Source organism: Pan paniscus, chromosome 15, assembly GCF_029289425.2.
Source record: "Pan paniscus chromosome 15, NHGRI_mPanPan1-v2.0_pri, whole genome shotgun sequence".
Classification (NCBI taxonomy): Eukaryota; Metazoa; Chordata; class Mammalia; order Primates; family Hominidae; genus Pan; species Pan paniscus.
The window spans coordinates 35,877,527-35,904,469 of NC_073264.2; the positions used below are offsets into that span (position 1 = coordinate 35,877,527).

The following is a 26,943-nucleotide window of genomic DNA, read 5'->3' on the forward strand; positions in this document are numbered from 1 at the left end:
GGTCAGTTTTACTGTTTCTCAGGTCCAGACTCGTTTTGTGCTGTTTGCAGGGTATCCTGCAGTGGCCACTCCTGTCTTACTAACAGACCCTGATTTTGTCCACACGATCAACACACCCAGCTAAAACAGCTCAACTTCCTCATCACACAACACAGTTCTGGCCAGTTAGACACACGTCCCCGGAAAGGGCATCTCCAGGAGAATAAAAAGGCCAAGCCACTTTTTGAAGAAAGTCTTTGTCCCTACCCCCTTTTTCTACCTGGAAGTCAGACTCAGGCCTGGAGTGTAGCGGCCGCCTTGGTACCTGGAAGCAACAATCATGGCCGGGAGACCTTACACCTGGCATGGTAGAGCAGACGCAGGAGGGGCCGCCTGGTGAATAGCCTGGCCAACAGCCCCAAACTGCTACCCCTTAAATTCTGGGTAGGTGAGAAAAATAAGTCCTGTCTAAGCTGCTCATTGTTTTAGTTACCTGTAGCCAAAGTTAAATCCTACCTAAAAGCGTTCTCCCCTCATTTTTATATTACATGCCATTTTTTATTTTATTTTATTTATTTAGAGACAGAGTTTCGCTCTTGTTGCCCAGGCTGGAATGCAATGGCGCGATCTTGGCTCACTACAGCCTCTGCCTCCCAGGTTCAAGTGATTCTCCTGCCTCAGCCTCCCGAGTAGCTGGGATTACACGCACCCGCCACCACGCCCAGCTAATTTTTTTTTTTTTTTTTTTTTTTTGAGCCGGAGTCTCGCTCTGTCGTCCAGGTTGGAGTGCAGTGGCGCAATCTCAGCTCACTGCAAGCTCCACCTCCCGGGTTCACGCCATCCTCCTGCCTCAGCCTCCCGAGTAGCTGGGATTACACGCACCCGCCACCACGCCCAGCTAATTTTTTTTTTTTTTTTTTTTTGAGCCGGAGTCTCGCTCTGTCGTCCAGGTTGGAGTGCAGTGGCGCAATCTCAGCTCACTGCAAGCTCCACCTCCCGGGTTCACGCCATCCTCCTGCCTCAGCCTCCCGAGTAGCTGGGACTACAGGTGCCCGCCACCGCGCCCGGCTAATTTTTTGTATTTTTAGTACAGATGGGGTTTCACCGTGTTAGCCAGGACGGTCTTGATCTCCTGACCTCGTGATCCGCCCGCCTTGGCCTCCCAAGGTGCTGGGATCACAGGCGTGAGCCACCACGCCCAGCCAAAAAGTTGTTTTAAATTTTTTTTGAGATAGGATCTTGCTTAGTTGCCCAGGCTGGTCTTGAACTCCTGGGCTCAAGCAATCTTCCCACTTTGGACCCCCACAGTGCTGGGATTACAGGGGTAAGCCACCACACCCAACCTCAATCTTCTTGTGATCTGTTATGTTGACAACCAAGACAGCTACTTAGTGGTTGGTTGATGGGTGGACAGTGTATACAGCATGGACACACTGGACAGAGGCATGACTCAATGTTCCAGGTAGGACGGCAACAGATTTCATCACGCTACTCAGAACAGCACGACATTTAAAACATAAATTGTTTCTGGAGTTTTTCATTTAGTATTTTCAGATTTCAGGTGACTGCTGTAACTTGAAGCAAGAAAAGTGAAACTACAGAAAAGGGAGGACCACTGGACGGCTGCTTTCATTCTACGCCCACTTTTTAGAGTGCATTCCCACAATAAGCACTCTAACAATGTAAACCAGGGGCCAAGGGATGCACCTTCCACTCTACTTCCTTCCCCAGAAAAGACCACCTTGGTAAATACAGAATGGCAAACGGTTAAGTGAAACACTGTATAGCTTTTGGCCCTATACTTAGTATTTCTTAACATTTACACAGCATTTTCACATTTCCAAAGCAGAGTACCAACATTTATTAATCCTCACAACACCCCTGTGAGGTAGGTCAGTATGTCCTTTAGAGTAGAGAACTGAGGCAGAGGTCAAGCAAACCTGCCCTGGGCCACAGAGCAGCAGATGAAGGGCCTAGACCTGGATCCAGAAGCTAGGGCTCTCGGTCCAGCATTCATCCACTGGTGGACATCACATGGGCTTATTTTTACCAGTGAAGGTTACGTGAAGGACAAAACGCACTCAGCCAGCAACGGAAACTCAACAGTTCAAACAGCACTGGGGAACATGTCAGTTAAAGAGACGAAACACTGACCAGCTCATGAATGAGGCAAGACAACATGCGGCTGAGGAAGTGTGGAATCATCACGACTGGGGATTAGACCAAGAACGGGCGCTCAGGAGGGTTCAGGAAAATGTAAACAAACTAGGAACCCATCCAAGGGGTGACAGGCCCAAATGCCTACGGTCTCCAAATGGTAGAAAAATTAGAAAAAGATAGTGGAAAAATCCAACCACGCAACCTTAACTTTAAACTAGGAATGACAATAATGTTTCTAATGTTCATTCACACTAGAAAGGCCGATAATGTTTGTAATATAACTACTGGCGATAGTATCCTATTTGTATGCCAACTTTCATCTCAAGTATTCTGCTTTCCTTTCCCCACAGACAGACAAGTGTTGTTCTTTACAGCAGACCTCTTTCCCTCTACATACCAATCTATCCACTCGCATAACTACTAAGTGGCTCAATGGCCTATGTCTCATGCTTAATTGGCTGAGCTAGGCGCGGAATCCGGGAAACCACAACAGACTGTACTCTGCTCCTGTATTTCAGGAATAACTGTCACTAACCTGCCTCTGTCCGATTCCACCTTCTATGAAGTACACACAGAGGAGCAGTTCATTCTTTTGTAAAGGGATTGGTGGACTTTGTTCGAGATGCCATTTCAAAAGAAATGAGAAAAAAGAAAAACTAAGACCTGCACTGTAAAGCATAATACAGGAGTAGATTTATTACAGCTACTCCACATTTTCCAGAGTGATACAATGACCATAGAGTTAAAAACTATCACTGTTATCGCTGTTTATTTTACAATAATTGGTTTAGTCTACAAGTTTAAGGCAAACATACTAATGCATTTGCTTTTCTTCAGAAATCATACTTATAAAGATTACATAAAATCTGTCCCAAAACGTCTAAGAAATATTCAGTAATTAAAAATAAGTCTGATTAAGATGCTTTACCAGGATACATGAATGAACTAAGGTGGTATATGCTTTTAAAAACAAAATTTAAAAAATTCAAAAAAGGCAATCTTTATCTTGTTTCAACAATGCATTCTGAAAAGGTTAAATTTCAGAAATTATTTAAAGGTAAATAAGATTGGCAGCCATAAGGAATACTATTTATAAAATAAACAGAGTTATAGAGGCTACTTTAAAGAAGAATGAACTTTGGACTTCTGAGTATGACGAGTGCACGATGATGGACCACTGTCGTGGGGAACACAGTGCGGCATCACGGCACACAGACTGGCATCGCCTGGGTGTGCGCTGCTCCATGTTTCTCAGAAAAAGAGGAGTTGATGCACTTTTTCAGCTGCTTTTTGTTTGTTTCCAGTGAGCATAAATGCTTAACATCATTAAGAAAACAAAAATAAAATTTGAAGGAAGGCAGCCCTTTTTAACAGGAAGGCGGAGTGTGGCTTATGTGTCTCCATTTAACACTGCCAGGCAGTTCTGCAGCAACTGTAGATTACCCTAAAAAAGGAAGAAAAAATAAATTACAAATTTTATTTCAAACAATTCAGAAGACTCCTACTGAAAATACAGTTAGAAACGACATAAAATATAGTGTTAGAAGCCGGGCGCGGTGGCTCATGCCTGTAATCCCAGCACTTTGGGAGGCCGAGGCGGGTGGATCACGAGGTCAGGAGATCGAGACCATCCTGGCTAACACAGTGAAACCCCATCTCTACTAAAAAATACAAAAAATTAGCCGGGCGTGGTGGTTGGCACCTGTAGTCCCAGCTACTCGGTATGCTGAGGCAGGAGAATGGCGTGAACCCGGGAAGCGGAGCTTGCAGTGAGCAGAGATCGCGCCACTGCACTCCACCCTGGGCTAAAGAGTGAGACTGTGTCTCAAAAAAAAAAAAAAAAAAAAGAAAAAAAAATATAGTGTTAGAAGTCATATGACTTTATCGATATATTAGAAATTTTAAAACAGCCATTCATTATATACACATAAAGGGTTAAATACATAAAATTACATGATTTGTTTCACATACAATAATACTTTCTACATACCAGATTCTTCAGTAAATTTCTTTTTTTCTTTTTTTTTTTCTGAGATGGAGTATCACTCTGTTGCCCAGACTGGAGTGCAATGGCACCATCTCAGGTCACTGTAACCTCCGCCTCCTGGGTTCAAGTAATTCTCCTGCGTCAGCCTCCCCAGTAGCTGGGATTATAGGTGTCTGCCACCATGCTCAGCTAATTTTTGTACTTTTAGTAGAGACGGGGGTTTTGCCATGTTGGCCAGGCTGGTTTTGAACTCCTGATCTCAGGTGATCCGCCTACCTCAGCCTCCCAAAGTGCTGTGATTACAGGCGTGAGCCACTGCGCTGGCCTTTGAGACAGAGTCTTGCTTTGTCACCCAGACTAAAGTGCAGTGGCATGATCTTGGCTCAGTGCAACCTCTGCCTCCCGGGTTCAAGCGATCCTTCTGGCTCAGCCTGCTGAGTAGCTGAGATTACAGGTGCGTGCCACCACGCTGGCTAATTTTCTGTATTTTTAGTAGAGACGGGGTTACACTATGTTGGCCAGGCTGGTCTTGAACCCCTGACCTCAGGTGATCTGCCCGCCTTGGCCTCCCAAAGTGCTGGGATTACAGGGGTGAGCCATGGCACCCAGCCTTCACTGTAGGATATTTAACAGCATCCCTGGCCCACCATGTACTGGTAGTAACCATAGAACACCCAGTTGTGATAACCACAAATGTCTCCAGATATTGCAAAATGTCCCTGGGGGGCAGAATCACCTCTGGTTGAGTACTACTGTTAATAGAACAGTTATCAGAAATCTAAATACAGAGAACTCAGGTCAGAAAGAACTTGAAAAAGTATAGAATCTGGCCAGGCACGGTGGTTCACGCCTGCAATCCCAGCACTTTGGGAAGCCGAGGTAGGCGGATCACCTGAGGTCAGCAGTTTGAGACCCGCCTGGCCAACATGGTGAAACCCTATCTCTACCAAAAATACAAAAATTAGCTGGGCGTGGTGGTGTGCACCTGTGTCCCAGCTATTCGAGAGGCTGAGGCAGGAGAATTGCTTGAACCCGGGAGGCAGAGGTTGCAGCGAGCTGAGATCACGCCACTGCACTCCAGCCTGGGGCAAAAAGAGTGAAACTAAGTATCAAAAAAAAAAAAAAAAAAAAGTATAGAATCTGGAAACTGGACACTGACATCAATCTATAGAAGGACTCAGCAAACTTTTTGTGTAAAAGGCTAAATAATAAGTATTTTAGGCTGTTTCAACAACTCCATTATGCTACTACGTAAAAGCAGCCACAAGCATAAATGAATGAACTTGGCTGCGTTCCAATAAAATTTTACTTATGGATACTTAAATCTGAATTTCATAATTAATACATTTAATACATGTCATGACATTTTTTTTTTTTTTTTTTTTTTTTGAGAAGGAGTCTTGCTCTGTCACCCAGGCTGGAGTGCAGTGGCGCGATCTCGGCTCACTGCAAGCTCTGCCTCCCGGGTTCACGCCATTCTCCTGCCTCAGCTTCCCAAGTAGCTAGGACTACAGGCGCCCGCCACCACGCCTGGCTAATTTTTTGTATTTTTAGTAGAGACGGGGTTTCACCGTGGTAGCCAGGATGGTCTCGATCTCCTGACCTCGTGATCTGCCCGCCTTGGCCTCCCAAAGTGCTGGGATTACAGGCGTGAGCCACCACGCCCAGCTGACATATTCTACCTTAAAGAAAAAAAAAAAACCCAACCATTTAAAAATGGGAACACCATTCCCTCCTCACAGACTACAAAAGCAGGTGGGCTGTAGTTTACCAACCCCTGATCTACAGCAAAACTTTTGGTAGTTCATGACCTCTTTGTTTTTATTTTTAGACAGAATCTCACTCTGTCGCCCAAGCTGGAGTGCAGTGGCGCAATCTTGGCTCATGGCAACCTCCGCCTCCCGGGTTCGAGCGATCGTCTCGCCTCAGCCTCCGGAGAAGCTGGGATTACAGGCGTGCACCACTATGCCTGGCTGATTTTTTTTTTTTCTTTTTTATTTTGAGACGGAGTCTCACTCTATCTCCCAGGCTGGAGTGCAGTGACGCAATCTTGGCTCACTGCAAGCTCCGCCTCCCGGGTTCATGCCATTCTCCTGCCTCAGCCTCCTGAGTAGCTGGGACCACAGGCGCCCGCCACCATGCCTGGTTAATTTTTTGTATTTTTAGTAGAGATGGGGTTCCACTGTGTTAGCCAGGATGGTCTCGATCTCCTGACCTCGTGATCCACCCGCCTCAGCCTCCCAAAGTGCTGGGATTACAGGCGTGAGCCACCACGCCTGGCTAATTTTTGTATTTTTAGTAGAGGACAGGGTTTCACCATGTTGGCTTGCGGTCTCGAACTCCTGACCTCAAGGGCTGGGATTAAAGGCATGAGCCACTGTGCCCAGCCTCTCTTTAAAAAAAAAGAAAAACAATGAACATTAGAAACCAGCTCAGGCTCAGTAAGAGTAATAATGTCAAACTTATCAAAACATTTTGACAGGGTTATTAGACCAAGAAATCAAAAAACAAAAACAGCAAATGTTAAATAAATTTTTCTTTTTGGCATCCAGGCTGCACTGCAGTGGCGCAATCTTGGCTCACGCAGCCTCCGCCTCCTGGGTTTAAGCAACTGTCCTGCCTCAGCCTCCCAAGTAGCTGGGATTACAGGCGCCCACCACTACGCCCAGCTAATTTTTATATTTTTAGTAGAGATGAGGTTTCACCATGTTGGCCAGGCTGGTCTTGAACACCTGACCTCAGATAATCCACCCGTCTTGGCCTCCCAAAGTGTTGGGATTACAGGCGTGAGCCACCGCACCCAGCCTAATTTTTAAATGTTTTTATTAAGAAAGACTTTTTAAAAAACAACTAGTCAAAAAATGATACTGGTTTCCATATTAGGTATTAGATTCTTTCAGAGCTGACTATTGGAGACGTTATAGATATTATTTTTACTTTAATTAAATAATCTTTAAAATCCCTCTCAATTCTAAGATGCTCTATTCTTAAAATCACTCTAAGGTTTAGGCCAAACTTTCTATTAACTACAAGAAGAGGCTTAATTCAAAGTAAACAACTAACGTGAAAAAAGACCAGAGGGCTAGGCATGGTGGCATACACCTGTAATCCCAGCTACTCGGGAGGCTGAGGCAGGAGGATTAACTGAGCCCAGGAGTTTGATGCTATCCTGGACAACATAGCAAGACTCCAGCTCTAAAACATAATTAAATAAATACATTTTCAAAAAACCTGGCCGGGCATGGTGGCTGATGCCTGTAATCTCAGCACTACGGGAGGCCGAGGCAGGTGTATCACCTCATGTCAGGAGTTCGAGACCAGTCTGGCTAACATGGTGAAAACCCTGTCTCTACTAAAAATACAAAAATTAGCTGGGTGTGGTGGCATGCACCTGTAGTTCTAGCTACTCGGGAGGCTGAGGCAGAAGAGTTGCTTGAACCTGGGAAGCAGAGGTTGCGGAGGTCTCAAAACAAAACAAAACAAAAAAGCCCCAGACTAGCCGGGTATGGTGGTTCGTGTCTGTAATCTAAGCACTTTGGGAGGCTGAGGCAGGAGGATCATTTGAGGACGGGATTTCGAGATAAGCCTGGCCAACATGGTGAAACCCTGTCTCTACTAAAAATACAAAAATTACCCAGGTGTGGTGGCACATACCTGTAATCCCAGCTACTCAGGAGGCTGAGGCGTGAGAATCGCTTGAACCCGGGAAGCAGAGGTTGCAGTGAACTGAGATCATTGCCACTGCACTCCAGCCTGGGCAATAGCGCCAGACTCTGTCTCAAAAAAACAAAATAAAACAAAAAACCCAGACCAACTATTTTGAAGCAGTGAAATAATCTTGGAAAATGTAATTCCAGTTCAGGAATAGTTGTCACAGTATCCCTGAGAACTGACATTAAAGAATTATCAATGTCATAACTGATTCATTTCTAAATTACATGTAACTTAAATTAAATCTTTATTACAACACTACCTTTGCATGCTTCAGTTCTAACTCTGCCAGTTCCACTAAATTTTTTCTGAATGCAGCAACTCTTCTTGTCTTAAAATCTATAAGTTCTGTGAAAAAGAAATTAGGATTATTTAATTTACATAATAGTCATAAAGCGTATCTTGTGATTAAAGGTTAACATAACAGTACCTTGTTTTGCAGACTCAGATATCTTTTCAAATTTCTGACAACATAATTGTTGGGAAGTTTCGGCCTGTAGAACATCTTTATTTTTTGCTCTTGCTTTATCCAGTGCTTTATTAGCATTTTCATAATCCACTAGTGACCTAGACCTTCGATACAGGAGATCCTATAAAACAGAATGCTTCACAATAGTATATATATTGCATGTTTCCAGTAGTCACACCCAGCCACCACTGTCACCACCACCACAACCATCAGAGCTAACACATAGTGAATACTACATGTCAGTTACTCCAATTTTTTTTTTTTTTTTTTTTTTGAGGTGGAGTTTTGCTCTTGTGGCCCAGGCTGGAATGCAATGGCGTGATCTTGGCTCACCGCAACCTCTGAATTTTTTTTTTTTAAGACGGAGTCTCGCTCTGTCACCAGGCTGGAGTGCAGTGGCGCGATCTCAGCTCACTGCAACCTCCGCCTCGCGGATTCAAGCAATTCTCCTGCCTCAGTCTCCTGAGTAGCTGAGACTACAGGTGCACGCCACCACGCCTGGCTAATTTTTGTAGTTTTAGTAGAGATGGGGTTTCACCACGTTAGCCAGGATGGTCTCGATCTCTTGACCTCGTGATCCACCCGCCTCGGCCTCCCAAAGTTATTCTAATATTTAGAGATTTTTGTAGAGACGGGGCCTCACTATGTTGCCCAGGCAGGTCTCAAACTCCTGGCCTCAAAGTGATCCCCCTATTTCAGCCTGCTAAAGTGGATTACAGGCGTGAGCCACTGCACTCAGCCTGGTTTTTTTTTTTTTTTTTTTAACGAATGAGGCAATTTATTAACCCAGCATGGTTTGTTCTAATGCTTCTTGTTGGCAACTGCCACCTGTCCAGCGATTCTGTCCAGATCTCTCTGTCCCTGAGGTGTCAGTTTGCGGCCCCCATCTTGGTCCTTTTCCACCGTTTTTAGCCCCTCCAGGGCTTGGAGGACCCGGTGGGCCACATTCTTGGAGCCTCGGCTAAAGTGGCCAGGCATGCCGCCACTTCTCTGACATCCCCCATAGATCTTGGTCATGGAGCCAACCCCAGCGCCACCCCAGAGGTACAGGTGCCACGCTGTGGAAGCAGCTCGCGTGTAGAACCAGTTCTCATCGTAGGGAGCAAGCTCTTTGTGCTTGGCCAGCAGCTTGACGGTGTCCACCCATTCGGGGACTTTCAGCTTCCCAGACTTTCTGAGGAAGGCTGCCAGAGCTCTGATGAACTCCTGCTGGTTCACATCTTTTACAGTAACTCCAGGCATCATGCGGCCCGGCCTGCGCACTGCCAGCCAGGGGAAAGGGCTCAGTCCGTTTTTTAAGTAACAGCTTGATAATCCATGTACCACATAACTCACAATTTAAAATATGTAATTCAATGGTTTTTAGCAAGCTCACAGAACTGAGGATCACCATAATCGATTTTAGAATACTTTCATCACCCAAAAAGAAACCCCATGCCCATTAACAGCCACTTGCCATTTCCCCATGTGTGCCCATATCCCTAGACGACTGCTAATTTGCTGCCTACTACAGATTTGCCTATTCTGGACATGTTTTTTTTTTTTGTTTTTTGTTTTGAGATGGAGTCTCACTCTGTTGCTTAGGCTGGAGTGTGGTGGTATGAACTCGGCTCACTACAACCTCCACCTCCCGGGTTCAAGTGATTCTCCTGCCTCAGCCTCCTGAGTAGCTGGGACTACAGGCGTGTGCCACCAAGCCTGGCTAATTTTTGTACTTTTAGTAGAGATGGGGATTCACCTATTCTGGACATTTCATAAAAATGGAATCGTGTGATTTTTGTGCCTAGCTTCTGCCACTTAGCTTGTTTCAAGTTCATCTATGTTGTAGCACAAATCAATATTTCACTCCTTTCTACTGCTGAATAGTATTTCACTGTATGGTTATATCACATTAATTCATCAGTTGATAGGCATTTGGTTTATTACCACTTTTTGGATATAATTAATAATGCTGCTGTGAACATTTGCATACAAGTGTTTATGTGGACATGGTTTCATTTCTCACTATTAAGGAATGAAATCGCTGAGTCATATGGTAACTCTACATCAAACCTTTGAGTAACTGCCATATGGTTTTCCATAGTGGCTGAACATTTTACATTCCTACCAACACCATATGAGAGTTCAAATTTTGTCACTCACATCCTTGCCAACACTTATTTTGTTTTTTGGGGGTTTTTGTTTTGTTTTGTTTTTGGAGATGGAGTTTCGCTGTTGTTGCCCAGGCTGGAGTGCAATGGCGCGATCTCAGCTCACCGCAACCTCTGCCTCCTGGGTTCAAGCAATTCTCCTGCCTCAGCCTCCAGAGTACCTTGAGATTACAGGCATGTGCCACCACGCCTGGCTAATTTTGTATTTTTAGTAGAGATGGGGTTTCTCCATGGTCATGCTGGTCTTGAACTCCCGACCTCAAGTAATCTGCCCACCTCTGCCTCCCAAAGTGCTGGGATTACAGCTGTGAGCCACTGTGCCTGGTCTTACCTGTTTTTTTTTTTTTTTTAATGAAGGCCACCTTGTGGGTATAAAGTGATATCTCACATTTTTTTTTTTCCTGAGACTGAGTCGTGCTCTGTCATCCAGGCTGGAGTGCAGTGGTGCGATCTCGGCTCAGGGCAACCTCTGCTTCCCAGATTCAAGCAATTCTCCACCTCAGCCTCCCGAGTAGCTGGGATTACAGGCGCCTGCCACCATACCTGGCTAATTTTTTTGTATTGTTAGTAGAGACAGGGTTTCACCATGTTGGCCAGGCTGGTCTTGAACTCTCAACCTCATGATCCACCTGCCTCAGCCTCCCAAAATGCTGGGATTACGGGCGTGAGCCACCGCACCTGGCCTTCTTTTTTTTTTTTTTTTTTTTGAGATGGAGTCTCACTGTGTCGCCCAGGCTGGAGTGCAGTGGTGCAATCTTGGCTCACTGCAAGTTCTGCCTCCCGGGTTCATGCCATTCTCCTGCCTCAGCCTCCCGAGTAGCTGGGACTAAAGGCGCCCACCACCACGCCCGGCTAATTTTTTTGTATTTTAGTAAAGATGGGGTTTCACTGTGTTAGCCAGAATGGTCTCGATCTCCTGACCTCATGATCCAGACCCCTTGGCTTCCCAAAGTACTGGTATTACAGATGTCAGCCACCGCACCTGGCCCCAGCCTTCTCTTTTTATTAAGAGTTCTTCATATATTCTGAGAATATAAATTGTGTTACATCCAGACAATGGAATATTATTCAGCACTAAGAAGAAATGAGCTATCAAGCCATGAAAAGACATAGAAGAGGCCAGGTGCAGTGGCTCACGTCTGTAATCCCAGCACTTTGGGAGGCTGAGGCAGGTGGATCACGAGGTCAGGAGATCAAGACCATCCTGGCTAAAACGGTGAAACCCCGTCTCTACTAAAAATACAAAAAATTAGCCGGGCGTGGTGGTGGGCGCCTGCAGTGCCAGCTACTTGGGAGGCTGAGGCAGGAGAATAGCGTGAACATGGGAAATGGAGATTACAGTGAGCCGAGATCATGCCACGGCACTCCAGCCTGGGTGACAGAGTGAGACTCCGTCTCAAAAAAAAACAACAACAAAAAACGGAAAGACACAGAAGAAACTTAAGCGCATGTAACTAAATGCAAGAAGCCCACCTGTAAACACTATATACTACATGATTCCAACTATATAACATTCTAGAAAAAGTAAAACTATGGAGACAGTAAAAAGATCAGTGGCTGCCAGGGATTGGGAGAAAGGAGGATGAACGGAGAGAGCACAGAGGATTTTTAGGACAACAAAAATACTGTGTATAATATTATAATGGTGGGCACATATCATGCATCCATAGCACATTTCTTTTTATTACTGAGTACTATTCCATTGTATGGCTATATAACAATGTGTTTATCTCATCATCCATTGAATATTTGCGTTGTCAATTTTCAGCTGTTACAAATAAAGCTGCTGTGAACACCTGTATGGACATATGCTTTCATTTCTTTCTTTCCTTCTTTTCAATAGAGATAGGATTGGGCTATGTTGCCAGGCTGGTCTTGAATTCCTGGCCTCCAGCAATCCTTCTGGCTTGGCCTCCCAAAGTGTTGGGATAACAGGGGTGAGCCACCACGCCCAGCCCTGCTTTCATTTCTCTTGGGTAAATACCTAGAAGTGAATTGACTGGATCACTCGATAGTATATTTCGCCTTTTAAGAAACTATGAAGTTTTCCAAGGAAGTGCACCACATTCCTATTAACAGTATATGATGGTTTAAGTTGGTATGTATCTTTGCCAGAATTTTTCTCATTTTAGCCATTCTAATTAAGGTGTACAGTGATACCTTGTTGTAGTTTTAATTCTGACAACTAAATTTTAATTATTTCTTAAAGTTACTAAGAAATTGTTATCTACTAACGACCACATTTGGCTGGGAACAGTGGCTCACAACTATAATCCCAACACCTTGGGAGGCCGAGGAGGGTGGATAACTTGAGCCCAGGAGTTTGCAACATAGTGAGACACTTGTCTCTGCAAAAAATTAAAACAAAAAACAACCACATTTGATAATTTAGAGTCTTCAAAAGTGAGTATTTTAGCACTGCCCATCCAATGTAAATAGTTTATAAGATATAATTTGATATGAACAGTGTATTTATAAGTACCTAAGAATTCAAAATTAAAGGGTTATAGATAATTTAATAAAAATTATCAGCATCAGTGATCAGGTGGGAATTTTGTGTACAATATCTCAATTCACAAATTAACATTGAATTTGCGTTATCTGATCCACTAAGTTTTCAGTGCTTTTCAGTTATTTGTGTTTTTTTTTTTTTTTTTTTTTTTTTGAGATGGAGTCTCACTCTGTCCCCCAGGCCGGAGTGCCATGGCGCGATCTCGGCTCACTGCAAGCTCCGCCTCCTGGGTTCATGCCATTCTCCTGCCTCAGCCTCCGGACTAGCTGGGACTACAGGCACCCACCAGCATGCCCGGCTAATTTTTTTTATTTTTTAGTAGAGACGGGGTTTCACCGTGTTAGCCAGGATGGTCTTGATCTCCTGACCTCGTGATCCACGCGCCTCAGCCTCCCAAAGCGCTCGGATTACAGGTGTGAGCCACCGCACCCGGCCTCGTGTTAACTTTTTTTAAAGACAAGGTCTTACTCTGTTGTCCAGGCAACAGTATACAGTGGCAATCACAGCTCACTGCAGCTTTGAACTCCTGGGCTCAAGCAATCCTCCTGTGTCAGCCTCCCCTGGGACTACGGGAACACACCACCATGGCCTAGCTAATTTTTAAAATATTTTGTAGACATAGAATGTCATTTTGTTGCCTAGGCTGGTCTTGAACTCCTGGCCTCATGTGATTTTCCCACACTGGCCTCCCTAAGTGTTGGGATCACAGGCATAAGTCACAGTACCCAGCCAAAAAAACTTTTTGAGGCCAGGCGAGATGGTTCACGCCTGTAATCCCAGCACATTGGGAGGCTGAGGCTGGTGGATCACTTAAGGTAAGGAGTTCGAGACCAGCTTGGCCAACATGGTGAAACCCCGTATCTACTAAAAATACAAAAATTATCCAGGCATGGTGGCGAGTGCCTGTAGTCCTAGTTACTCAGGACGCGGAGGCAGGAGAATGGCTTGAACCCAGAAGGCAGAGGTTGCCATAACCCAAGATCATGCCACTGCACTCCAGCCTGGGCAACAGGGCGAGACTCTGCCTTAAAAAAAAAAACAAATTGTTTTTGGTTAGTGTTTTAGTCTTGCACACAGCTTTTTTTAAAAAATTAATTAATTTATTTTTTTCGAGACGGAGTCTCGCTTTGTCGCCCAGGCTGGAATGCAATGGCGTGGTCTCGGCTCACTACTACCTACCTCCCTCTCCTGGGTTCAAACAATTCTCCTGCCTCAGCCTCTGGAGTAGCTGTGATTACAGGTGCCTGCTACCATGCCTGGCTAATTTTTGTATTTTTAGTAGAGACGGGGTTTCACTATGTTGGCCAGGCTGCTCTCGAACTGCTGACCTTGTGATCCACCCTCCTCAGCCTCCCAAAGTGCTGGGATTACAGGCGTGAGCCACTGCGCCCAGGAGCACATGGCCTTTTAAAAGGAAACATGAGTTGCCTTATAAAAAAGCATATTTTTGTTTTATGGCACTCTCATGCTCAATGGAGGACTTGCATAGACCAAATAGAAATCCTTTTGCGGCCGGGTGTGGTAGCTCATGCCTGTAATCCCAGCACTTTGGGAGGCCGAGGTGGGGAGATCACGGGGTCAGGAGTTCGAGACCAGCCTGGCCAATATGGTGAAACTCCATCTCTACTAAAAATACAAAAATTAGCCGGGCCCGGTGGCGGGCACCTGTAATCCCAGCTACTTGGGAGGCTGAGGCAGGAGAATCACTTGAAGCCGGGAGGCGGAGGTTGCAGTGAGCTGCAATCATGCCACTGCACTCCAGCTTGGGTAACAGAGCTAGAGTCCACCTCAAAAAAAAAAAAAAGAGAAAAAAAGAAATCCTTTCGCAGTATGTGGCTCATGCCTGTTAATTCCAGCACTTTGGGAGGCCAAGGCATGCAGATCACCTGAGGTCAGGAGTTCGAGACCAGCCTGGCCAACATAGGGAAATCCTGCCTCTACTAAAAATACGAAAACTAGCTGGGTGTGGTGGCACAAGCCTGTAATCCCAGCTACTCAGGAGGCTGAGGCAGGAAAACCGCTTGAACCCAGAAGGAAGAGGTTACAGTTGGGTGACAGAGTGAGACTCCATCTCAAAAAAAAAAAAAAAAAAGAAAGAAATCCTTTAGCAATACAACTGTTATTCCAGGGTTTTGTTTTCCGAGACATTTTACCTGAAGAAATATACCACATTTTTTTTTTTTTTTTTTTAAGACGGAGTTGGGGTTTCTCCATGTTGATCAGGCTGGTCTCGAACTCCCAACCTCAGGTGATCTACCCGCCTCGGCCTCCCAAAGTGCTGGGATTACAGGCGTAAGCCACTGCGCCCGGCCAGCTCCTGCTTTTTTCTTTTTCTTTGTTTTTATTTATTATTATTATTTTTTGAGACAGAGTTTCACTCTTGTTGCCCAGGCTGCAGTGCAATGGCGTGATATCTGCTCACTGCAACCTCCACCTCCTGCGTTCAAGCAATTCTCCTGCCTCAGCCTCCCAAGTAGCTGGGACTACAGGCGCCCACCACCATGCCCGGCTAATTTTTGTATTTTTAGTAGAGATGGGGTTTCACCATGTTGGCCAGGGTGGTCTCGAACTCCTGATCTCAGGTGATCCACCCACCTCAGCCTCCCAAAGTGCTGATTAATTAGACGCATGAGCCACCACCCCTGGCCTCAAATTTTTTTTTTTGAGACAGAGTTTCGCTCTTGTTGCCCAGGCTGGAGTGCAATGGCACGCGATCTCAGCTCACTGCAACCTCCGCCTCCCAGGTTCAAGTGATTCTCCCACCTCAGCCTCCCAAGTAGCTGGGATTACAGGCACCCGCCACCATGCCAGCTAATTTTTGTATTTTTAGTAGAGACAGGGTTTCATCATGCTAGCCAGGCTGGTCTTGAACTCCTGACCTCAGGTGATCCTCTGGCCTCGGCCTCCCCAAGTGTTGGGATTACAGGCATGAGCCACCACACCTGACCACAAATTCATTTTTTTAAAGTTCTAGATTATATCAGAAGTATAATAAAGAGGAAACTTTTATGTGGGGTTTCCCACATGAAATATGTACAATTATACACATATATACAATTTCTAAAAGGAGAAATAGAATTCATATTTGAAAATATAATTTAAAATCATATAAAGGAGATAAATCATCATTAACAATCTGAAGTCTAACAAACTCAAGAAATGGCTGTTTGTAAAATGGCTCATTTAAAAAAAGATTAAAATTACCTTAGCAGCTTGAGATTCTCTTAAGTAATATTTTAAAAGATCAGAAAGTTTGAGGTCTTCATCAGCAGACACTCGTGCTTCTATTTTCTGAAAAGAAGGAAAAAATTGAATATTTAATCAACAACTACATTCTCCTCTCAGTGGTTTCCTTCTTTTTGTTGTTGTTGTTTGTTTGTTTTTTTTTTGAGACGGAGTCTTGCTCTGTCACCCAGGCTGGAGTGCAGTGGCGCTATCTTGGCTCACTGCAAGCTCCGCCTCCTGGGTTCACGCCATTCTCCTGCCTCAGCCTCCCGAGTAGCTGGGACTACAGGCGCCCGCCACCACGCCCGGCTATTTTTTTTGTATTTTTTAGTAGAGACGGGGTTTCACCATGTTAGCCAGGATGGTCTCAATCTCCTGACCTTGTGATCTGCCCTCCTCGGCCTCTCAAAGTGCTGGGATTACAGGCGTGAGCCACCGCGCCCGGCCTGGTTTCCTTCTTAATTTCCTACTTAATTTTAACTATTATTATAGTTTAAAAAATTGAAGTTTTAACTATAGTATCCATTCCTATTTTATTGAGCTTTCCTTCCCTTTTTGCTTCTACTAGCCTGTTACTTTTCTTTGCAACTCTCACATAAAATGAACAGAAAAAAGATCAGATCAAATGAGACTCTTGAGTTTATGGAAGGACACCGTATTTTTTTTTTTTTTTTTTTTGAGACAGAGTCTTACTCTGTCACCCAGGCCGGAATGCAGTGGCGCAATCTCGGCTCACTGCAACCTCTGCTTCCCAGGTTCAAGCAATTCTCCTGCCGCAGCCTCCCGAGTAGCTGGAATTACAGGCATGCACTGCCACGCCTGGCTAACTTTTGTATTTTTAGTAGAGGTGGGGTTTCACCATGTTGGCCAGGCTGGTCTCAAACTCCTGACCTCAAATGATCCTCCTGCCTCAGCCTTCCAAAGTGCTGGGATTACAGGTGTGAACCACCATGCCCAGTCAGACTCTATAATGAGTTTCAATATGATCTTTTACCTTCATTAATATTTTCTCAGGCTGGGTATGGTGGCTCATGCCTGTATTCCCGGCACTTTGGGAGGCCGAGGAGGGCGGATCATGAGGTCGGGAGTTCGAGACCAGCCTGACCAACATGGTGAAACCCCGTCTCTACTAAAAATACAAAAATTAGCCAGGCATGGTGGTGCATGCCTGTAATCCCAGCTACTCAGAAGGCTGAGGTTGCAGTGAGCCAAGATTGAGCCACTACACTCCAGCCTGGGTGACGGAGCGAGAGACTGTCTCAAAAAACAAAAAACAAAACAAAAAAAAACTTTCTAGGTATTTCTTTCTTTTTCAGATGAAGTCTTGCTCTGTTGCCAGGCTGGAGTACAGTGGCATGATCTCAGCTCCCTACAACCTCGGCCTCCTGGGTTCAAGCGATTCTCCTGCCTCAGCCTCTCTAGTAGCTGGGATTACAGGTGCACGTCACCAAGCTTGGCTAATTTTTTTTATTTTTTTTTAGTAGAGACGGGGTTTTGTCTTGTTAGCCAGGCTGGTCTCGAACTCCTGACCTCAGGTGACCCACCCACCTCAGCCTCCCAAAGTGCTGGGATTACAGATGTGAGCCGCTGTGCCCAGCCTCTATTCATTTCAATTGTAATTGATATGTACACACAATTTTAAAGGAATGAAGGCTTGCAATGGTAGACTAGGTAATTCAATCTAATCCTCCTGCTGAGGACAGCCAGAAAATGCAGTCAAAGCTTTAGTAAAATGTGCCTGAAGACACCACAGAGTAATAACCAGAAGTGGTATGTTTGAGGTGAGATGGAAGGGGAAGTAGCCAGGTCAGACTAAAAAGGTAGCTCTTCAGTATGACGGGACAGAGGATGAAAAGAAATTTATTATATCAACCAAATGCAATATATGGGACCTTGTTTGTATCCTGACTCAAACAAGCTATACTATAATAAAAAGCCATTTATGAGACAATTGGGAAAATGTACATACTGGATATTTGATGACATTAAGGGAGAATCATTAGTAACAGTATTGACTATATTAAAAATAATTCTTATACTAAAAAAAGAGACAGGTATGCATAAAGGACACAGAATGAAGACGGACTTTTTGGAATGTAAGAACTTTAAGCAATGTAGAAAATGTTAATATTGGCCAGGTGCAGTGGCTCACATCTGTAATCCCAGCACTATGGGAGGACAAGGCAGGTGGATCATTTGAGGTCAGGAGTTCGAGACCAGCCTGGCCAACATGGTGAAACCCCACCCCCCGCCCCCCCGTCTCTACATAAAAATTAGCTAGGAGTGGCAGCAATGCCTGTAATCCCAGGTACTTGGGAGGCTGAGGCATGAGACTCACTTGAGCCCAGGAGGCAAAGGTTGCAGTGAGCCAAGATCGTGCCACTGCACTCCAGCTTGGGTGACAGAGCAAGACTCTGTCTCAAAACAAACAAACAAACAAAAATACAAAAGGGAAAATGTTAATATTCAGAAACCTGGATGATGCATTACAGGGATTCTTGTACTATTTTCTGCAACTTTTCTCTAAGTCTGAAATTACCGCCAAAATAAAAAATTAAAGTAAGGCTGGCACCTTAATAAGGCTCATGCCTGTAATCCTAGCATTTTGGGAGGCTGAGGTGGGTGGAATACTTGAGGTCAGGAGTTCGAGGCCAGCCTGGCCAACATGGTGAAACCCATCTCTACTAAAGTACAAAAATTAGTTGGGCATGGTGATGTGTGCCTGTAATCCCAGCTACTGGGGAGGCTGAGCAGGAGAATCATTTGAACCCGGGAGATAGAGGTTGCAGTGAATCAAGATGATGCCACTGCATTCCAGCCTGGGTGACAGAGTGAGATCTGTCTCAAAAAAGAAAAAAAAAAAAAAAAAGTTAAGGGGCCAGGTGCGGTGGCTCATGCCTGTAATCCCAGCACTTTGGGAGGCCAAGGTGAGCGGATCACGAGGTCAAGAGATCAAGACCGCCCTGGCCAACATGGTGAAACCCCATCTCTACTAAAAATACAAAAATTAGCTGGGCATGGAGGCGTGCACCTGTAGTCCCAGCTACTCGGGAGGCTGAGGCAGGCGAATTGCTTGAACCTGGGAGGCAGAGGTTTCAGTGAGCCAAGATCGCGCCACTGCACTCCAGCCTGGCGACAGAGCGAGACTTCATCTCAAAAAAAAAAAAAAAAAAGGTTAAACTAAAACAACTATACACCTACCAGAATGACAAAAATTATAAAGGTAAAATACTAAGTTTTAACAAGCTTGTAGAACAACCTAAATGCTCAAACTCATTCTTGTGGGCATGCAAATTGGTACAATCATTATGGGAAAGTTTTGCAGTTTCTGCTGAAGCTTTTCACATGGTTATCATATGATCCATCAATTCCCCTCCTAGTTATATATACCCAACAGAATTGTATACTTGTGTTCAGAAGATATACAAGAATAATCTTAGCAGTATTGTTATAAAGAAGCCCAAACTAGAAACTATCCAAATGCCTATCAACAGTAGAACAGATAAACAAATTAATAAAATACTATACCGCAAGAAGAATAAAGGAACCAGGCCAGGTGGCTCATGTCTGTAATCCCAATGCTTTGAAGGGTGAGGCAGGAATATCAAAAGAGGCCAGGAGTTCAAGACCAGCCTGAGCAATGTAGTGAGACTCCCTCTCTACAAAAATTAGCCAGGCATGGTAACACACATCTGTAGTCCTAACTACTTGGGAGGCTGAGGCAAGAGGATGCTTGAGCTCAAGAGTTTGAGGCTACAATGAGTTATGATCATGCAACTGCACTCCCGCCTGGCCGACAGAGTGAGACCCCGTCTCTAAAACAAAAAGAATAAAGGAACTACATCTATGTGCAACAACATGGTTTAATCCTATGAATATAATGTTGAATACAAGAAACAGACATAAAAGAATATAAGCCGGGCACAGTGGCTCACACCTGTAATTCCAGCACTTTGCGAGGCTGAGGCAGAATGACTGCCTGAGGCCAGTAGTTTCAGACCAGCCTGGGCAACATAGCAAGACCCTGTCTCTACCAAAAAAAAAAAGAAAAATAATACATATTGCACATGCATTTATATTATATATAAAAATAAAAAAGGGGCTGGGCCGAGCACAGTGGCTCATGCCTGTAATTCCAGCACTTTGGGAGGCCGAGGCAGGCAGATCACTTGACATCAGGACTTTGAGACTAGCCTAGCCAACATGGTGAAACCCCATCTCTACTAAAAATACAAAAATTAGCCTGGCGTGGTGGCACATGCCTGTAATCTCAGCTACTCAGGAGGCAAGAGAATCGCTTGAACCTGGGAGGCGAAGGATGCAATGAGCCGAGATCGTGCCACTGCACTCCAGCCTCCGGCCTGGGTGAAAGAGCAAGACTCCGTCTCAAAAACAAACAAACAAACAAACAAAAAACAAAACAAAAAACCCAAATCTCACTGGCAGTGCCTTGAAAGGCAGCTGAGGAGATGAGGAGGAGACAGGGCATCTGGGTTGCTGGTAATTTTCTATTCATTTTCTTTCTTTCTTTGATACAGGGTCTCTGTCACCCAGGCTGGAGTACACTGGCACAATCATAACTCATTATAACCTTGACCTCCTGGGCTCAAGAATCTTCCTGCCTCAGCCTCCCAAGTAGTTAGGACTACAGTTGTGCGCCACCACGCCTGGCTAATTTTTGGTAACTTTTGTAGAGAGGGAGTCTTGCTACATTGCCCAAGCTGGTCGAACTCCTGGGCTCTATTGATCCTCCCACCTCACCCTTCAATGTATGGCATTATGGGTGTGACCCACCTGGCCTGGTTCCTTTATTCTTATTGGTATATAGTATTTAATTAATTTGTTTATCTGTTCCAGGAGGGATTCCTTTTTTTTTTTTTTTTTTTTTAGAGACAGGGTCTCACTCTGTCACCCAGCATGGAGTGCAGATGCACGGTCACAGCTCACTGCAGCCTCAAACTCCTGAGCTCAAGCATCCTCCTGCCTCAGCCTCCCAAGTAGGACTACAGGTTTGCACCACCACACCTAGCTAATTTTTAAACGTTTTGTAGAGGCAGCGTCTTGCTATGTTTTCCCAAGCTGATCTCAAATTCCTGGACTCAAGAGATCCTCCTGCCTCAGCCTCCCAAAGTGCTGGGATTACAAGCGTTAAGTCACTGCACACAGAAGAATATGAACTTTTATACAAATACTTAAAGGCAATAACAAAAAATGGAATTTCCTGAAAAACTCCCAATGGAATCCAAATCTGTTTCATCATCCTTCTGAAGTACACTCATCTTCCTCAATAGAGTTAAACAGAACCATAGCAAGTTAAATATTACCACATGCAGAGATTTAAATCACCAAATGGTTAACAGTGATTACTCTTTTTATTTTTCTTTGAGACAGAGTCTTGCTCTCTCGCCAGGCTGGAGTGCAGTGGTGCAATCTTGGCTCACCGCAACGTTGGCCTCCCGGGTTCAAGCAATTCTTGTGCCTCAGCCTCCCAAGTAGCTGGGACTATAGGCATGCGTCACCACGCCCAACTAATTTTTGTATTTTTAGTAGAGACAGGGTTTCACTATGTTGGCCAGGATGGTCTTGATCTCTTGACCTCGTGATCCGCCCCACTTGGCCTCCCAAAGTGTTGGGATTACAGGCACGAGCCACCGAGACTGGCCAATAGTGATCACTCTTTTAAAAAAATTTTCTGAATTGTGGTAAAAACCTTTAACATGAGCTCTCTCTGGGCACAATATTATGCAGTATATCTCTATAATTTAGTACTTACTCTTGTTTTATCGAACAGTTCTGAAACTTTGAGAAAAAACCTGGAAAGGAAAATATTTTCATCATATGCTACATTCAAAGTAATTTTCCATTTCAAATGTATGAGAATATGCTCCCAAACCATATTAATAACACCTTGTCTCATTGCAATTATATTCAATAGCCTTATTAACTGCAGACTTCATTTAGTTTGACAAAAATCTCCCTGTACTTCTACCAATAAAACAGATTACTTGAAATCTGTTTACAGATAGACTATCTGTTCATTTGATTTTTTTTTTTTTGAGATGGAGTTTCACGCTTGTTGCACAGAATGGAGTGCAATGGCGCAATCTCAGCTCACTGTAACCTCCGCCTCCCGAGTTCAAGCGATTCTCCAGCCTCAGCCTCCCGAGTAGCTGGGACTACAGGCGCCCGCCACCACGCCCAGCCAATTTTTGTATTTTTAGTAGAGTCGGGGTTTTACCATGTTGGCCAGGATGGTCTTGATCTCTTGACCTTGTGATCCGCCTGCCTCGGCCTCCCAAAGTGCTGGAATTACAGGTGTGAGCCACCACGCCCGGCCCTGATTTTTTTTTTTTTTTTTGAGTCAGAGTCTGGCTCTGTTGCACAGGCCAGAGTGCAGCGTCGCAACCTCAGCTCACTGCAACCTCTGCCTCCTGGGTTCAAGTGAGTCTCCTGCCTCAGCCTCCTGAGTAGCTGGGATTACAGGCAGCTGCCCCCATGCCTGGCTAATTTTTGTATTTTTAGTAGAGACAAGTTTTCACCGGGTTAAAAATTAGCCAGGTGTGGTGGTGCACACCTGTAGTCCCAGCTATTCGGGAGGCTAAGGTGAAAGGATGGCTTGAGTCCAGGCTCGTCTTGGACTCCTGATCTCAAGTGATCTGCCCGCCGTGGCCTCCCAAACTGCTGAGATTACAGGTGTGAGCCAGAGTGCTGGGCCCCATTTCAAGATGACAGCCTAAGCCATACATTAAACGTGTTTTTGTTGTTGTTGAGATTGAATCTCGCTTTCTTGCCCCAGCTGCAGTGCAGTAGCGCCATCTCACTGCAACCTCCACCTCCTGGGTTCAAACGATTCTCCTGCCTCAGCCTCCTAAATAGCTGGCATTACAGGTGCTCACCAAGCCTGGCTAATTTTTGTATTTTTAGTAGAAATGGGGTTTCGCCATGTTGGCCAGGCTGGTCTCAAACTCCTGGCCTCAAGTGATCTGCCCACCTTGGCCTCCCAAAGTGCTGGGATTACAGGCATGAGTCACTGTGCCCAGCCAACAAAATTTATCTAGATTCATTTTAGCAAATAGGCTGAGGCAAGCAGCTCACTTGAGGCCAGGAGTTTGAGACTAGTCTGGGCAACACAGTGAAACCCTATCTCTACTAAAAATACAAAAAATTAGTGGGGCACGATGGTGCAATCCTGTAATTAAACTACCCTTTAATAGTCTGGTGTTTGGCCGGGTGCGGTGGCTCATGCCTGTAATCCCAGCACTTTGGGAGGCCGAGGTGGGAGGATCATGAGGTCAGGAGATCGAGACCATCCTGGGTAACATGGTGAAACACTGTCTCTACTAAAAATACAAAACAAAATTAGCCTGGCGTGGTGGCACGCGCCTGTAGTCCCAGCTACTTGGGAGGCTGAGGCAGGAGAATGGTGTGAACCCGGGAGGTGGAGCTTGCAGTGAGCCAAGACTGAGCCACTGCACTCCAGCCTGGGCAACAAAGCGAGACTCCGTCTCAAGAACAACTACAAAAAAAATAGTCTGGTGCTGGGATATTTTTTAGTTGGTATCAGCATTTGACAGATAAACTATTTAGTTAAAAGTGAAAATAAATTCTTAAGTAGAAATTGGTTATTCATTTTTTTCTTTTTTTTTTTTTTTTTTTTGAGATGGGCTATCATTCTGTCACCCCGTTCTGGCACAAACCTGTGGTCCCAGCTACCCAGGAGGGTGAAGCAAGAGGATTGCTTGAGCACAGGAGTTCAAGGCTGCAGTGCTCTATGACTGCACCTGTGAATAGCTACTGTATGCCAGCCTGGGCCACACAGCAAGATCCACTCTCAAAGAAAAAAAAAAAAAAAGGGCACAGGTTCAAGTATTCTGTAAAATATGTAATTAAAATGACATCATAAATGAATTAGGGCAAATACTACTCAAAGCAAAAACAATTTTATGAACTTTGCTTTCACTCAAAAGAACTTGCTTTGACAGATTTACGTTAGAGAACAGATGGCAAGGTTGACTTTTTTCCTTCTTCCTGATAAGAAGAATTAACTCTTTGGGAAGGTGGCTTTTTTTTTTTTTTTTAAGACGGAGTTTCTCTCTTGTTGCCAAGGCTGGAGTACAATGGCGCAATCTCGGCTCACTGTAACCTCTGCCTCCCAGGTTCAAGCGATTCTCCTGCCTCAGCCTCCCGAGTAGCTGGGATTACAGGCATGCGCCACCACGCCACGCTAATTTTGTGTTTTCAGTAGAGATGGGGTTTCTCCATGTTGGTCAGGCTGGTCTCCAACTCCTGACCTCAGGTGATTCACCTGCCTTGGCCTCCCAAAGTGCTGGGATTACAGGTGTGAGCCACTGTGCCCGGCTGGTGGCATTTTAATTAGTGTAAGCTATCATACCTTGCTTTGCCAAAAAGCGTGACTTTTAAATATCTGAGACAGAATACACTAGAGAAAAGGTCAAGGATGTGGTTTAGAGAAAGGCATAGACTATGAAAATAGTTTTCCTGCTTAAAAATATGTTTAATTTTTAGTTTTTTTGAAACCAAGTCTTGCTCTGTCGCCCAGGCTGGGGTGCAGTGGTGTGATCTTGGCTCACTGCAATCTCTGCCTCCCAGGTTCAAGTGATTCTCACGCCTCAGCCTCTCAAGTAGCAGGGATTACAGGTGTGCACCACCATGTCTAATTTTTGTGTTTTTAGAGAACACACCACTGCACTCCAGGCTGGGTGACAGAGCAAGACACCGTCTTCCGGGGGGCGGGTGGCAGAATCAATTTCACCTCCAATGAAATACATAAACACATATACATACATACATATATATTCTAATTCCCAAATGGCAGTTCTTATTTATAAGCTTTATCAAAACTTAAGAACACTCTAACATAAATTCGGTTCTTCCACTCTCTTACACACAAATCAGCCCATTTTCATAAATAAAACACAGTTGGGGAGGAAGAAAAAAATATATATATAGAGAGAGAGAGTAAACTCGATTTTTATTTCTCAGATTTAAAAAATAGGACAGAAAGGGAGAAGAAAAAATATCAACCCAAGTTTTTTCTTTCTTTTTTTTTTTCTGAGACGGAATTTTGCTCTTGTTGCCCAGGCTGGAGTGCAATGCTGTGATCTCGGCTCAACGCAACCTTAGTCTCCTGGGTTTAAGCGATTCTCCTGCCTCAGCCTCCCAAGTAGCTGGGATTACAGACACCTGCCACCACACTTGGCTAATTTTGTATTTTTAGTAGAGACAGGGTTTCTCCATGTTGGTCAGGCTGGTCTCAAACTCCTGACCTGAGGTGTTCTGCCCACCTCGGCCTCTCAAAGTGCTGAGATTTACTGGCGTGAGCCACCATGCCCAGCCCTCAACCCAAGTTTTTAAAGGAGGTCCTTATTATCAATGTGTTTTGACAAAAATATTCCAAAAGTTTTGTATTAGAAGTATTGTTGGCCGGGAGAAGTGGCTCACACCTGTAATCCCAGCACTTTGGGAGGCTGAGTCGGGCAGGCCACTTGAAGTCAAGGGCTTGAGACCAGCCTGGCCAATATGGTGAAACCCCATCTCTACTAAAAATATAAGAATTAGCCAGGCATGGTGGCAGGCACCTGTAATCCCAGCTACTTTGGAAGCTGAGGTGGGAGAACTGCTTGAACGTGGAAGGAGAATGTTGCAGAGAGCCATGATCGTGCCACTGCACTCCAGCCTGGGTGACAGAGTAAGAGCCTGTTTCAAAACAAAAACTAAAACAAAAACCAAAAGTATTGTGTGCATCCAGGCTGCCAATAGAAAATTTTCTCTGCTTTATTTATATTTCATATATATTTTTTGAGATAGTCTTGCTCTGTCACCCAGGCTGGAGTGCAGCGGCATGATCTTGGCTCACTGCAACCTCCGCCTCCCGGGTTCAAGTGATTCTTGTGCCTCAGCCTCCCGAGTAGCTAGCTGGGATTACAGGCACACACCACCCACACCTGGGTAATTTTTGTATTTTTTGGTAGAGATAGGGTTTAGCAATGTTGGCCAGGTTGGTCTTGAACTCCGGACCTCAGGTTTTCCACCTCCCAAAGTGCTGGGATTACAGGCATGAGCCACTGTGCCCAGCTATATTTCATGTTTTATTTATTTATTTTTTTTTGAGATGGAGTCTCACTCTGTTGCCCAGGCTGGAGTGCAAAGGCGGAATCTCAGCTCACTGCAACCTCTGCCTCCCAGGTTCAAACAATTCTCCTGCCTCAGCCTCCTGAGTAGCTGGGATTACAGGTGTGTGTCACCCCGCCTGGCTAATTTTTGTATTTTTAGTAGAGACGGGGTTTCACCGTGTTGGTTAGGCTGGTCTTGAACTCCTGACCTCTTAATCCACCCACCTTCGCCTCCCAAAGTGCTGGGATTACAGGCGTGAGCCACCACGCCCAGCCTATTTCACGTTTTAAATTAGAACACTTACTTGCATATATCTGTAGAATCCTGAGTTCCTAAAGCATATAATGAAGAACCAATTCTATTGTAATCATCTGCAGCACCTATGGAGAAAGTTTTAAGAATTTAGTATACCTATTCATTGATTTAAAAATACTTACTGAGCAATTACCTCTCAAACAATGTGTAATATGAGACACTCTAGTAAAGAAAATAACGCAAGCAACAGGCATGGTGGCTCATGCCTGTAATCCCAACACTTTGGGAGGCTGGGGCAGGCAGATCACCTGAGGTCAGGAGTTTTGAGACCAGCTGGGCCAACATGGTGAAATCCCATGTC

The 26,943-nt window shown here is 44.8% G+C and overlaps 2 protein-coding genes across 4 annotated transcripts in view; both read right to left on the minus strand.

Annotated features, from left to right (window-relative positions):
- Window positions 1-1,816: 1,816 nt before the first annotated feature.
- The window catches only part of SNX6 (sorting nexin 6), a 69,085-nt gene continuing 43,958 nt past the window's right edge, over window positions 1,817-26,943 (minus strand). For 2 of the 3 annotated variants that reach the window (XM_034937421.3, XM_055097466.2), the window contains exons 9-14: window positions 26,632-26,707; window positions 21,967-22,006; window positions 16,173-16,259; window positions 8,268-8,427; window positions 8,100-8,185; window positions 2,811-3,583 (exon numbers count right to left, since the gene is read on the minus strand). In XM_034937421.3, the coding sequence (XP_034793312.1) occupies window positions 3,530-3,583; window positions 8,100-8,185; window positions 8,268-8,427; window positions 16,173-16,259; window positions 21,967-22,006; window positions 26,632-26,707 (503 nt within the window). In that variant the 3' untranslated portion in view covers window positions 2,811-3,529. Of the gene's footprint in view, window positions 3,584-8,099; window positions 8,186-8,267; window positions 8,428-16,172; window positions 16,260-21,966; window positions 22,007-26,631; window positions 26,708-26,943 lie in introns of all 3 variants that reach the window. The other variant, XM_034937422.3, reaches the window with a different exon arrangement.
- Window positions 8,344-11,652, minus strand: LOC103786555 (small ribosomal subunit protein eS19-like). The gene has a single exon (XM_055097467.2). The coding sequence runs from the start codon at window positions 9,549-9,551 to the stop codon at window positions 9,108-9,110; it is 444 nt and encodes a 147-aa protein (XP_054953442.1). The 5' UTR covers window positions 9,552-11,652; the 3' UTR covers window positions 8,344-9,107.

Coding starts and splice junctions, on each gene's coding strand:
- LOC103786555 (XM_055097467.2), bottom strand. CDS start 9,551: ATGATGCCTGGAGTTACTGTAAAAGATGTGAACCAGCAGGAGTTCATC.